We start from the raw sequence: 13836 nt of genomic DNA on the forward strand, positions 1-13836 counted from the left end.
CTTGAAATTTTTATTTGGTTATTAAGTCTTGTAAAACTCGGTAGTGTAAATTATTTAAATTTACTCATTAAACTTAAGTTTTCATCATATTCTGTACTTTCATTACAGGGTGAGCACAGCTGCTACCTCTTAATCTGCAGCAGAATGCTGGCCCCAGGGTTATTATTTCACATTACCAAAAGCAACATTTTAGGCAACTTTGTAAAGAACAGTTATGTTTTATGTAACTCAAGGTTAAACAGTACAACAGAATAGTTCACAGACTATATTTGGTGCCATGGATGATGCACCTGGACTTTTTGGTATTAACGTTTTTAAAGCCATATGGAAGTTTTACTATCATGATCTTGTCCCTTCTCCCAAGGCTGCAGGTGACCTAGACTCCTGGCCTGGTTTGTGCACTCGAGTGAGGAGAGAAAGTACCCTGCCCAAGCCAGGGCTCATGTAGGGAGGGTCACAGTAAATGAGAAACACAAACAGGTTTCATTAGTTTTATTTCTGTAACCGTTAAATCATACCTCACAAATTAGATTTTGTCACAACTGGATTTAGCAGAAGCAGAGAAATCAAGTTCACTATTTCCTGAAACACTGACACAAAAAGGGGAAAGAAACAAATGACTTACTTAGAAAAGGTTTTCATAAAAAAAACAGAAAAATCCCTAAACAAAAGCTAAATAATCATTAAGTTTAATTCTAATTGGTAATGGGTTTTATCACAATTAGCTGGTAATTAAGGTTCTTGCTTAAGTTCACAGATCTTTCCCTAAGTTTTCCGGATCCTTTGTTAAAGGATAAATGGATGAACTCAGCAGCACTTCATAACATAGCTAGCTGTTGGAACATTCCATAGAAAAATGGAAAATAATTTTGTAAGGACATGATGGCAACCATCAGCAGCCAAATTCTCCGATTTTCCAATTACCAAAAGTATATACAATTTTAGTGTAGAAAAATAAGTCAATTTTATAAAATTAAGCTTTTAGATCGAAAACACCCCCTTTAACAGGCACAGAGATACTGAAAAATAGTTCCTAAAAATCTAAATAGTTTATGGAAAGAAAAACATGCCCTTGTAGTTCTTAAATGCAGTCAGTACTGGGACTCTTCAAAAACAGGTGACACACATGCCCTCAGCTGCTGGCCAGAGACTGGTGGATAGGCGGCTGAAAGCAGCGAACGTGTTCCACGGGCGTGCTCTCTCCATCGCCCGACTTCAAGTACTTGTCCAAGATAGTGATTATCTCATCATTTAGAATCTGGAACTTGCGAATTCTCTCCACCATCTTCTTCAAAGGCTACATACAACAGTTAAAATTAGGATGTTTTACTAATAACAGTTACATTTATTCATGTGGCAAAATGTCAGGATTTTCATATTTTCTCAGAAAAATTATAGCAAACTACTGACACGTACCATCTCATTCATGTAACTATTGGCCCGATGAATATATTTTGCAACCTTTCTCTGTTGGCTTCATGCTACTAACTGTAGATTCATTTGTGAAACAGACCTATTAATTCAACAAACAGGTATTAAGAACCTACAGGGCACCTCCTAAAAGCCAGGAATGTAAAGATGAAGATAATACGGTCAATGGGGAAAGACCAGTAAACTAGGAATAACACGTTTTAAGTATTTCCAGTTACTGTGGACAGGATGCTTTGACAGACCTTCATGCTATAATAGAACCAGATAAAAAAACCCACAAGCACTGCTGCTTCTGTCTGTGCAGGAAGTAAAGCAAAAGCCAGGACTTCCTCAGGGATAGATGCCACCCGCAGCAGTGGGATGAGGAGACAGCCTGGGCAGTAAGCAAGGTGGACTACACCTGGAGACTCCACGAAGCCTGGACCTCTCATCAGGCTAAAGTGGTCCCAAGTTGGTAATAATTCTGGGAGATGAACAGTAAATGAAAATTCTAGGAGAAAACCCTATCAAACAAGAGCTGCCAAATAAATAAAATCCAACACACAGGGACTTCCCTGGTGGTCCAGTGGTAAAGAATCTGCCTTCCAATGCAGGGGACGCTGGTTTGATCCCTGGTCAGGGAACTAAGATCCCACATGCCGCAGGGCAACTAAGCCTGCACGCCACAACTACAGAGTCCGCACACCTCAACTACAGAGTCTGCATGCCTCAAACTACAGAGCCCACGCGCTCTGGACCCTGCGCACCACAACTAGAGAGAGAAACCTGCGCACCACAACGAAGAGCCTGCATGCTGCAATCAGAGATCCCGTGTGCTGCAAAGAAGATCCCACGTGCTGCAACTAAGACCTGATGCAGCCAAAAAGAAAAAGTCCAACACAGTGGAAAATTTCAGAGTTTTAGATACCCCTCGAGGCCTCAGATACTAGAACTAAAAAAGAATATAAGATACATGAAATGGGTAAAATAAAAATTGGAAAAAATTCCATGAAGAAGATAAAATTATCAGTTACTACCAAGATTTGAAGAACCAAATCAACATTTTAAATATAAACTAATGACTTTCGAAAGTAAAAGCACAGCAGGTCAGACTGAGCTGAAGTGAGTTAGTTAAATGAAGACAGTACTCTGGGTATAGCCCAGAGAGCCAAGGAAAAGGAAATGGACACCTCAGTTCTCCAACTGTAAGGAACTGAATTGAGCCAACCACCTGAATGAGTCTGGAAGCAGATCCATGACCAGAGGCTCCAGAAGGGAGCACAGCCCTGCAGACACACTGATAGTGGCCTTGTGAAACTGTAAATGGAAGACCCAGCTGAACTGTGCTGTACCCGACTTCTGACCTAGAAAACTGTGAGATATTAAGTGGAGACCAGATAAGTCCGTCTGACACATATCTAACTGAAGTCCCAAAATGGAAGAAAAACTAAAATATTTGAAAAGATAATGGCAGAGTATTTTCTGGAATTCAATTACAAAGAATACATAAAACACAAAAAGATCTTTAAAAAAGCCCCAAACACACTTTAACTACATGAAGGGCGCCCGAAGACTTGAAGGGTATGCCAATAATCTGAAAATGCAGATCTTACAAGGCTCTATAATTTGAAGTAGGTCTACATACCTTGAAAATAGAAGGAAAATGGAACCATTAGTATTTCAGTACCAGACTCCTTTACTTACTAATTCTATTTAGATTCATTTGGGGAGTGAAAAGAAAGCTTCAGTTGTCCTGGCATGAGAAACATTCCCAGAAAAACGACTTACAATAACTAGAAAGTATCTTTTTTTGTGAAACTTCCACGTACCACGTTTTTGATAATTTCATCTTTGCCATCATGTTTTTGGACTTTGAGTAGATGGTAGCAAAAATCCAGCACAGCAAAGCGCCGCTGTTGCCCAAGAAGCACAATGATCATACAGCCAGCCCAGTGGAGCCCGTCGCCAAAACACTGCCTGGGGACAAGAAGCAGTAGGTAGGATGAGTGATCAGATTCCAGCGACCAAACCACCTGGAATGCTGAGCAGAGGTGTGTCCCTGATAAACACCTCTTTGGGCTTCCTCTGGCAAACTGTGGCTCCTCCATGAAGAATGAGTTCATGAAGTTGCAGCCCTCCTATCTAGCAAAATGTACACCTGACTTGCACAAGTTTCCATGAGTTCAGAGAACTCCAGAAGCCCAGCCCTGAGGCACTTGCTGGGCCTCAGGCAAGAGCCCCCACTTGAGCAGCTTTATAGCAGCTCAGCAATTCGGGGGTCCGTTTCCAGAGGAAGGTGGTCCCCTGTGTTATCTCGGCGCCAGGTTCTCTCCCCCACCCTGCCCCGAGCACACGTGCTTACTCGACTGTAAACTCGTGTGTTCCCACAGGAATGCAGTAGACAAACTGCATGGCGCTCCACAGTCTGTGAAACTCGACACAGTCGTCCACGTGCATGACCCCATTGCTGGGCAGGGGCCCACGCCAGATGGGGTCGTCCAGAAAGGTCCGGATCCGAGTCAGGATGACCTCAAACATAGACAGGCCACAGCAGAGGCGCTCCTTGGTCAGCAAGTCCCCCTCTCTTGCTATTGCAATTTGCTGTAGGAAGGACAAAATGTCACGGGCATGGCAGGAGGCTGGAGTGCTGAAACTAAAGTACTCCAGTTTTGTTTCTGACTCACTGGAAACTATCCCAGCTTGCAGAAGAGGGTTTTTAGAAATAAGCACCAACAAAATAAATACGTCAGCTATTACCCGTATGTCTTACCACACTAAACGTATTTCAGAGTTGAGAACTGTCGAGTACAGCTGTTCTTAACGGGGAGTGATTTGTCTCCAGAGGACATCTGGCGATGTGTGGAGACATTTTTGGTTGTCACAGCTTGGGGTGGGTCTAGTGGCATCTAGTGGGTAGAGGCCAGGGATCCTGCTAAATGTCCTACAATTCATAGGACAGCCCCCACAACACAGAATTATCTCGTCCAAAATGGCGACAGTGCCAAGGCTGAGAGACTCTGATGTAGCTGGTCTAAGTTCACGGAACTCCTCCCTGCCTTCTGTTCTTAAAAACCTATGAGAAGGCCTTCTTCGTGAAAGGACGGACAACAAAAACAGCGACGTTTTCTGTGTCTGTCTCACGTGCCAGGTGATGTTCTAAGTCCCTTCCACGTGTTAGCTCATTCAAACTTCCCGGCCACCCTGTGACAAGGTCCCGTTACGAGCCCCACTTGAGACACTGGGGCCTGGGCAGCTGAGCGGGCTCATCCCCCTGTCATGACGCTTCAGGGCTGGGTCTCACCCAGAGCCCGTGCTCTCAAGCCCCAACCCCGCCAGTGGCCTAATGTGTGGGCCCAGCTCACAGCAGCGACAGCGGCCCCAACATGCATTACCTGAGGGGTTCCCAGTCTTTCGATTAGAGGGACAAGATGCAGTGGGGCGTACTTTGATTCTAGTCTTTTCATTTTGGCATCAAGTCTCTCTCCCTCTGCAGTGGAAAAGAATATTTTATACTCTATTCCTTTGTATGAATAACAACCGCACAAGTTTAATTTTGTCAAAACAAAAACCAACCAAATGAAAAATGTTTAACATTATACATGTAGGTTCTCTTTGAAAATTCTTTTATGGAACTGGCTTATTGGCTATTTTAACTCAGAATTCATTTTCTGTTCAGTATTCACTTTTTAAAACTTACTGAAAAATCCAAATGTAATCAAAAACAGAGCACGGTACAATGAATCCTCTGTGCCCACCTGCTGCAACAATCATGAGATGGCACTCTTGTTTCATAGATACCCAGCACCCCTGCTTCCGTGCTGAAGCACATCCAAGACACAGCATTTCAGCCCTAAATACTTCCGTTATTTGATACTCATTTAACTACATTATGTTACCAGTTACCCCAGGTTATGACTGAACAGGCACGACACTCAAACAAAGCTGGCCTGTAACTAAAGAGAACTCTCTGGCCACACAGACATGCATCCCTGCCCTGGTCAGAGGACTGGCTCACCTTTCACGTGGACTCTCGGCAAGATGTTCTGGAAAGGGGCGGCGTGCAGCAGGTCACATACTTCTTCTAAAGACTAGAACAAAGAAAAAGAAGGCTGTGTTAGGAAGCTTATCTCACAGCAAAAATGGACAAAGAAATCAGGCGCTGAAAACAAGGCACATCTTTGGCATTTAGTGTAAATTAAACACTGCAAACAGCACTGCCCAACAGGAGTCTCTGGGATGATGGAAATGTCCCCAGCTGTGCTGTTAAGGTAGTTACTAGCCACATGTGGCAATTAAGTACTTGGAATGTGGCCGAGGAACTGAATTTTCATGTTTACTTACCTTTGACTAATTTAAACAGAGACATGAGTAAACCCAGCACTGAGCGTGGCCTTCGTATTTACAGTTTTGCAGCCCTCCGTGCAGAGATAGGAAGGAGGTGCTTCCTGTGTAAACGGCGCAGGGCAGCGTCAGCGACTCCCCACAGAACCCAAAACAAGGTTCTGAGCAGTCGCTCTGAACCTGTTGTTGGATCACCAACTCCTTTAAAGAGGCAATAAAACCCCACGCTGGGCCTCCCTGGTGGCGCAGTGGTTGAGAGTCCGCCTGCCGATGCAGGGGACATGGGTTCGTGCCCCGGTCCGGGAGGATCCCACATGTCGCGGAGCGGCTGGGCCCGTGAGCCATGGCCGCGGAGCCTGTGCATCCGGAGCCTGTGCTCCGCAACGAGAGAGGCCAACAGCAGTGAGAGGCCCGCGTACCGCAAAAAAAAAAAAAAAAAAAAAAAAACCCACGTTATACAAGACCTCCAAAACAATGCAATGCAGGGAGAAAGTTTACTTCCAATGTCACAGGGGTTGCAGAACTCCTAAAAGCCCAGCATGAACCCAAAGATGGGCAAGAACAGGGCACCCTTCCCGAGTCCAAGGGCCCGTAAACAAGGGAAAGCTCCTTAGACCGCGGTGTGTTCATCTCAGGGCAAAAAGGCGGAAGATGGGAACGGGCTCTCATGCCTCCTACGCTACACCCATCCTGAAACCTCAATAAAACAAATTGTTAAAGAAATGGTTATCAGACAGTCAAAACATACTGACTGATGAGGGTTTCCCTTCTGAGGATCTCCCCAAAGATGAAAGCAAGGCTAAGACCAAGAGGAGGAAGAGAAGGCTTTCTGTATGTACCCATCAAGTGAGGGTCCCATCGTCACCTAACGTAAGCCCCGTGCAGCCACCCCTGCTCCTCCAGAACCCTCCAGAGGGAGGCTGACTCCACCCCGTCTCCTGTGCCCAAGTCCAGCAACAACACGAGTTCTTCACGCAGCCTACACGTGACGGGAGCCCCTCTAGGCCAGTGCACACAGGACCTGGTCCCCAGGCCCCCTGCACTAGGAGAAGGAGGCGTGGGGGTCGAAAGAGGACACGCTTAAAGAAGGGAGGTGTCAGATGGTGACGGCACAGCATGCAAACGCAGCATGGGGGCAATGTCGTGGAGCGCCACGCGGCTAAGAGAGGCTGAGGAACGTCACCACTTACTGATGTGGGGTGACCTCCAAAATATATTCATTGTCAAGTGAAAAAAGCCAAGTGGAGACGGGCGATCAGCCCATCTGCACCAGGAGAGGGTTGGAGGGCATCTGGAAGGTGACTAACTGCAAGAAAGTGGCCGGGCCAATGGATGAGGGATGGGAAACTTTGATGAGGGAAGAGAGCTGCTGGGTGGAACGGCTGGGTCAGAGCCACACAGATGGAGGCTCTACAGGTGGTAAAAGCACCTGCCTGCTGGCAACACCACTTTAGAGGGACCACTTGGCTATCAGTGCAGCTTCCAGGTGTCATTGACAATGAACTCAAATTGCTGCACCCAAACCAAGCCAGAGAAAGAGGGAGAATGGCTATAAAATCCAGTATTAAAAACAAACAAGCAGGGCTTCACTGGTGGCACAGTGGTTAAGAATCCGCCTGCCAATGCAGGGGACACAGGTTCGAGACCTGGTCCAGGAAGATCCCCCATGCTGCGGAGCAATCAAGTCTGTGCGCCACAACTACTGAGCCTGCGCTCTAGAGCCCACGCACCGCAACGAAGAGTAGCCCCCGCTCACCACAACTAGAGAAAGCCTGCGCGCAGCAACGGAGACCCAATACAGCCAAAAATAAATTAAATAAGTAAATTTATTTTAAAAAAACAAACAAGCAATCTAAAACTATTCTGAAACAAAAAGTTCAGTAAACACACACACACACATGTAACCTAAGAAGAACTACATCACCAAAAATTTCAGGTTGGGCTTAACGAGCAGAATTTAAAGAACAAAACGAAAAAACCCTTCTTCAGAAAGGGAGACGGATCTATCCAATGCAGAGGTTCAGAGTAAGGTCAACATTGTTGCTTACCGAACCAAATCTTGGTGCCAGCTGGGGCCACGAATACCCTAGGGCCTCACCACAGGCTCAGTGCCCCCTGCAGCTGGGTGACGGTTACCCCACTTTTCTTTCTTTTTTTTTTTTTTTTGTGGTACGCGGGCCTCTCACTGTTGTGGCCTCTCCCGTTGCGGAGCACAGGCTCCGGACGCGCAGGCTCAGCGGCCCAGCCGCTCTGCGGCATGTGGGATCTTCCCGGACCAGGGCACAAACCCGCGTCCCCTGCATCGGCAGGCGGACTCTCAACCACTGCGCCACCAGGGAAGCCCACCCCACTTTTCTAATGTGACAATTTGAAGAGCACATCTATGCTTAACATCTCCATGTATATTAACGGGAGTCCACACAAATGCCAAACACAGGTTATTACCACTTTCCTTGGAGACACCAAAACCACCACCAAGGAGAGATCAGTGTCTGGAATCTGGGTTTGATGAGATGGAGTGAGAAAAGCCATGCGTCTTTCACCTTACGGAGTCCCACCCTGGTACTGGAAACCACCACCCCTTATTTCCAAAAGGACAAACGCAAGACCACAAAATGCCAGTCTGGGGCAGCGCCTGGGAGCAGATTTGCCCAACACAAGGAGTGCGGCTTCTTGCCCCTGCCATAAGGTGCACTGACAGATGAGGGGGGAAGGAGGAAGCAAAGGGTGACGGTGCACAGAGGGCAGGAGGGGGTGGGGACAGAGATTCCTGCAGGTAGAGCCACCGTGTCCAGGGGCCACTCATGGGCCATGGAATCTGCAGTGAAAAGAAAATGGCACTCAACTGAGTTGTAGATGACCTGTTTATTTATTGTTTCAGAAACATCCGTCCACTCATAAGCCAAAGTTTGCTTTAAGATCAACTGATTTAATGTCTTTCCTAGAGGTCCAGCACTGTGCTTGTCACTCAAGGGAGCCCAGTACAGGGTGTAAACTTGAGACCCAGGCCCTGGTCTCGGAAGGGAAGAGACACCGGGGATCTGTGTCACCTGGGTGCCGAGGCCCAGCACTCACCTGGCTCCTGAGACCTGGAGGGTCCAGCCACTGTTGAGGTTGGTCCCCAAGAATTGCAGGGGGCCATCCAGAGTGCTGGACGCCTGGGAAGGGCAGTGGGGGGTGGTGCTTTGAGAGTGCAGGATGCCTCAGAAGGGCTGCACTGGTGTCCAGGGATAGACAAGAGGAATTACTGAAGGGTCTGGGCAGGTAAGGATCACATCAGTTCCAGATTTCTCTTTCCCTAAGTTTCTAACACAGGATCACACTCCTTCCAGAAGCCATCAAATGTCCAAGTGTTCCCTTTATGTGTGTGTTTCAGGAAAAGTCACTCATGAAGGTACTTTTCCTATATGAAATCTTTAAAATTCATGATGAGTGATTACTATTTAAAGGAATTTTCCCTAACTTATCTGCTTGTTAAAAATTCACATGGAAATACACATGAAAGATAAAAGATTCAGTTCTCCCCCAGCTGTTCCTGGAGTGAGGCTGCCCTGGACACCAGCTCTTCAGGGAGCCGCCTGCCGGCCCTGCACCACCATTCCTGCTGCAGGGGAGGCGGGCTGGGCTGAGTCACAGCTAGTGGGACCGTGAGGGCCTGGGAGTTGCCCATCTCTGGCACCACATGGAAAGGGTCTCCGGGGAGCAGAATAGCAGAGGGGAAGCCAGAAGATGCGGGTCCTGACCGGAGGCTGTACCCTGTACCCAACCTTGGGCTCCCTGACACGAGAGCCAACGTATTTTCTTTTTCGTGTACCTGGGTGTAAGAGGGCCAGTCCAGTGGCTCAGCCTCTACAGGCCTGGCAGTCTGACTGCCACGCCCTGCACAGTGTACGGGCACCCCAGCCCCGGTCACTGCAAAACACGATCTTCCTTCTGCCAAGCTGCCAGGGCCCCGGAGACAAGAGACTGCTTTAAGAAGTGACAGAGAAAAGATCTCCCCAGACGGAGCCAGAAATGCAAAACAATTCCCATCGAAGTGCCAGTATGCTTTTTCAATGCATTTGGCAAGCCGATTCCAATATTTTCAGAGCACAGCAAAGAGCCACAAAGAGGGAGCAGGCGCTTGAAGAAGAAAAAGGTTAGGAGCACGTCCTGTCAGGTGTCGAGACTTACGTCAGAGCTACCGTGAGTAAGACAACGTGTTAGAAGCCACGCATAGACACACAGACCGGCGGAATGAGGAAGAAAGCCAAGAAACAGACCAGCACATCCACCAAAAGCTGAAGGATGACAGAGTGACCCTGCTGACCAGCAAAGAAAGGAGTCTTCCTTCGGCCACTGGAGGAGGGACAACGGGTTACCCCACAGAGGAAACAAGAACCTCACCCACATCTCACTGCACACAAAAACCAACTCCAGAAGGATGATAAACTAAAGAGAAGCAACACCTAAAACCTTTAGAAGAAAATATGAAAGAATATCTTTATGACCCCTAGGTAGGAAAGGACTTCTTTGAAGAGATACAAAAAGTGCTAACCATTAGAAAAAAAAAAAGAGAGAGACTACATTCAAATTAAGAGTATCAGTTTACCAAACATCACCCCTGTTAGAGTGGAAAGACAAGCCAAAGACAGGGGGAGGTATTTGCATTTAAGTGTAACATACAGAAGATACACAAATCGTAGTAAAATGGACAAAAGATACAAACGGAGCATTTAACGGGACGGGAAGATGCCCGGCTCTCTAGTCCTGAGGGCGAGGCAGTGTGAGACCACGCAAGAGTCCGCGCTACACCCACCAAGGCTCTCTGTGCAGGACTGTCAGGTGACACGGTCTACAGGGGACAGAGGGAGAGGCTAAGTGACACCACCCAGAGGCAATGAGTGGAGACAGTGGGTGTCCCGTGTGTGCTCTCCTAGTGGTGGTGGGCCGATAGAGTTTGCTTTATTATGCTGTCCACTGCAGCAGGCATGGGGCACATGCAGCGATTTAAATGTAAAAAAAAAATTCAGCAAAATTTAAAAATCAGTTCTTCACACGGAGCCACACTTTGAGGGCTCCACAGCTGAGGCTGTGGAACTTTCCATCATACACAATCCCCCTGGGCAGCCGTGCTTTTACCTTATGTGTATATCACATATGTTAATTTAGATGCAGCAAATACTATATAATAAAACATTCTTCAATGATGCACTGCATTGCATTTCTGTTTTCCAATTGTAGGGAACAAATTCAAATGAAAGTCTAAACAGTCATGAGAAAAGATCGGTGCTTTAAAATACTTGCCCCTTTTCCGCCACTAACTAACCCCACTGAGTCAAGCGTCTAAAGCTCGGCCTGTTCTATCACCCGTGCGGGGGTCGGTGGGGGGGCCTTGGCGGGACGTGGGGCGGGGCGGGGCACTCACCAGGCTCTGCTCTATGAGCAGGCAGAAGAGGATGGCGTTGCCTACTTCCCGTAGGTTCTGGAAGCACACCGTCTTCAGCTCTGCATACTCAACAATGTCCTTTAACTGGTGGTGGAAGAACTCCAGGATGCCTGTGGAGGCACAGAATGAGTGTGGGGCTGGGGGAGGCTGGAGGGGAGGGAGCCCCACAGGGAGCAGCCTGGGGTTCCCGGCCGGGAGCACTGAGCATTCTTCCACCGCCATCGTGCCCACAAGGACATGGCCGCACGTCTCCTGACCCCAGCAGCTTCCCTGCACTGGTGGTCTGTCCACCACCTGAGTGCTGGGCCTCAGCTCCAAAGCCTCTTTCTCTGTCAACCCTGTCCAGGCATGGCTTGTTTTACTGTGCTTCGCAGACACTGTGTTTTACAAATTGGAGATCTGTGGCAGCCCTGCGTCAAGCAAGTCTATAGGCGCCATTTTCCCAACAGTGTCTCCTCACTTCATGTCTCTGTGTCACATTTTGGTAATTCTTGAAATATTTGAACTTTCTCATTATTATTGTATCTGTTACGGTGATCTGGGATCAGTGATCTTTGATGTTACTATTGCAAAAAGATCACAACTTGCTAAAGGTTAGCATTTGTTAGCAATGAAGTGTTTTTAATTAAGATATGTATGTTTCATAAGGCATGGTGTCATTGCACACTTAATAGACTACAGTATAGTGTAAACATAACTTTATATGCACCAGGAAATAAAAAAAATTCATGTGGCTTGCTTTATGGCACTATTCCCTTTATTGCGGTTTATCTGGAACCAAACCTGCAATATCTCCAAGGTCTGCCTGTATCTTCAGAGGAGGCATCACGTTGCAATAAATGAGAAAGACCACATTGTCATCTCCAGCAGAGGCAGAAAAGGTATTTGGTAAAATTCAGCATCCCTTCACAGGCACAGAAGGGAATGTACTTAGCCTGATAAAGGACATCTACAAAACCCTGTAGCTAGCTAGTGTCACACTCAGTGGTGAACCTGCACACCTTCTCCCAGAGCTCCAGAGCAAGACAACACATCTTCACCACTGTCCTGGAGGCCCTGGATGTTGTAATAAGGCAGGAAAAGACACAAGGCCTAAAGTCTGGAAAGAACTCAATCTATCCATTCAAGGCTGATACAGTCAAAAACCCCCAAGCTGACTCCAGAATTTATAGTCCTGCAGAAGACCTAGAATAGCCACGACAACCCTGAGGAGAACAAAGTCAGAAACTTAAATGACTTCAAACCCCTCATTCCGAGAGGTCAGGCCCTGAACGCCGTTCGGCACGGACCCCACAGCCTTGCCTGCCTGAGAGGCCATCCTTTCCTCTCTGCGGTCCACCCCGAAACGGGCACAAGAGAGACCGGGTGGCTCCCAGCAGCATGGCACTATCCTCACGGTGGTGCCAGGCCAGCTGGGCGAGGACGTTCAGAGGGCAGCCCTGAAGTCCACAGCTCTGCCCCAGACCAGCCTTGGATTTGGCCTAAATGGCTCGTCTTGGACATTTAAAATATCCACCTTTAAAATATCCACAGCTAGTCAGGATCCGAGCAACAGTTTTATTATCCCAATGTTACTCATCTGGTTTCTGAGATCCTCCGAAGCCAGGCCAGACCAACGGTTATGTCCCTTCCCAGGGGCCACGTGGGTCATCTCACTGTCTCCTTAAACACCAATAGCCCTGGGCGGTGCCAGCAACATCTGGGGGCTCAGCCACACCAGCCGACTACCCATCAGAACAGTCTCTCCTGGGTGACCCACGTGTGGGCCCAAGTCACTTAATAAGATAGTTGTCCAGCTTTTAAGAAAGTAGTTAACGAATATGAGACAAAAGGCAGTTTTGTTAAGAGATAAGGCTTCCTGTCGTCCAATTTTATCACGAACCATGCTTTCTGAGGTCACGAAGGCTGCTCACATGGAGAGCCCCAAATCCACTCTGGTCAGGCCATGCAGGTCTGTCTGGCACATCTGCCCGAGGGCCCTACGGTCAGCCAGCCAATGAGACAGGCTCTCAATGAGAGGGAGGCTGCCAGGCAGAAAGACAGACAGGCTGTGCCGTCAGGGGAAGCAGCACCCCTGCGTGGGGTTGCCTCTGAGGCCCCTGGGCAGTTGGACCTGGCAGTGGAGCTCCCTGCCCCTCCCTGGTCAGTGATCTTCAAGATCCTGGTGCTGTAGGAGAGCCAAGGTGCACAGGGTTCACAGCCCTCGCTCCCCACCCAGCATTCCCACCCCAAACGGCAACCCCTACACACCCTCCTGCACACCTGCTCCTGGCTGAAAGGCTGGCTGGTTCTTTCTGCTGGAAACAGTCAGGCTCTGGTTGGGCTCCCCACCTCCTCCCACCCGGGGAAGGCAGATCTGATCCTTATCAGTAATTTCCGACTTGATTTCCCTTACTGGGGCCTATGGCTGACACTGTCCCACCCTGTGCACCCCAGGGAGACGCTGTGCTCACCAGGGGAGCCGTACTCGTGCCGCGGCAGCCGGCACACCTTAGGCATCACCTCCATCAGCGTCTTCACGTACTGTAGGATTGTACCTTGCAGCTGTTGAGAGATGGGCTGTGTCAGCCACCAGCCACACCACCACGCAGGCTGTGGGTGTGACGGGCACTTCTGAAAAGGAGTCTGTTAGTCAAATGCACGGTAACGACCCGGGA

The 13836-nt window shown here is 48.2% G+C and overlaps 1 protein-coding gene across 3 annotated transcripts in view; it reads right to left on the bottom strand.

The window, feature by feature from the left end:
• Positions 1 to 477: 477 nt before the first annotated feature.
• CYFIP1 (cytoplasmic FMR1 interacting protein 1) overlaps positions 478 to 13836 on the bottom strand; it is a 95777-nt gene continuing 82418 nt past the window's right edge. For all 3 annotated transcript variants that reach the window (XM_082630804.1, XM_082630806.1, XM_082630805.1), the window contains exons 25-31: positions 13633 to 13723; positions 11159 to 11289; positions 5426 to 5498; positions 4803 to 4897; positions 3773 to 4011; positions 3240 to 3387; positions 478 to 1297 (exon numbers count right to left, since the gene is read on the bottom strand). In XM_082630804.1, coding sequence (XP_082486930.1) covers positions 1133 to 1297; positions 3240 to 3387; positions 3773 to 4011; positions 4803 to 4897; positions 5426 to 5498; positions 11159 to 11289; positions 13633 to 13723 — 942 coding nt within the window. In that variant the 3' untranslated portion in view covers positions 478 to 1132. The remainder of the gene's footprint in view (positions 1298 to 3239; positions 3388 to 3772; positions 4012 to 4802; positions 4898 to 5425; positions 5499 to 11158; positions 11290 to 13632; positions 13724 to 13836) is intronic.

The sequence above is a fragment of the Mesoplodon mirus genome (assembly GCF_964341445.2).
Source record: "Mesoplodon mirus genome assembly, chromosome: 8".
Classification (NCBI taxonomy): Eukaryota; Metazoa; Chordata; class Mammalia; order Artiodactyla; family Ziphiidae; genus Mesoplodon; species Mesoplodon mirus.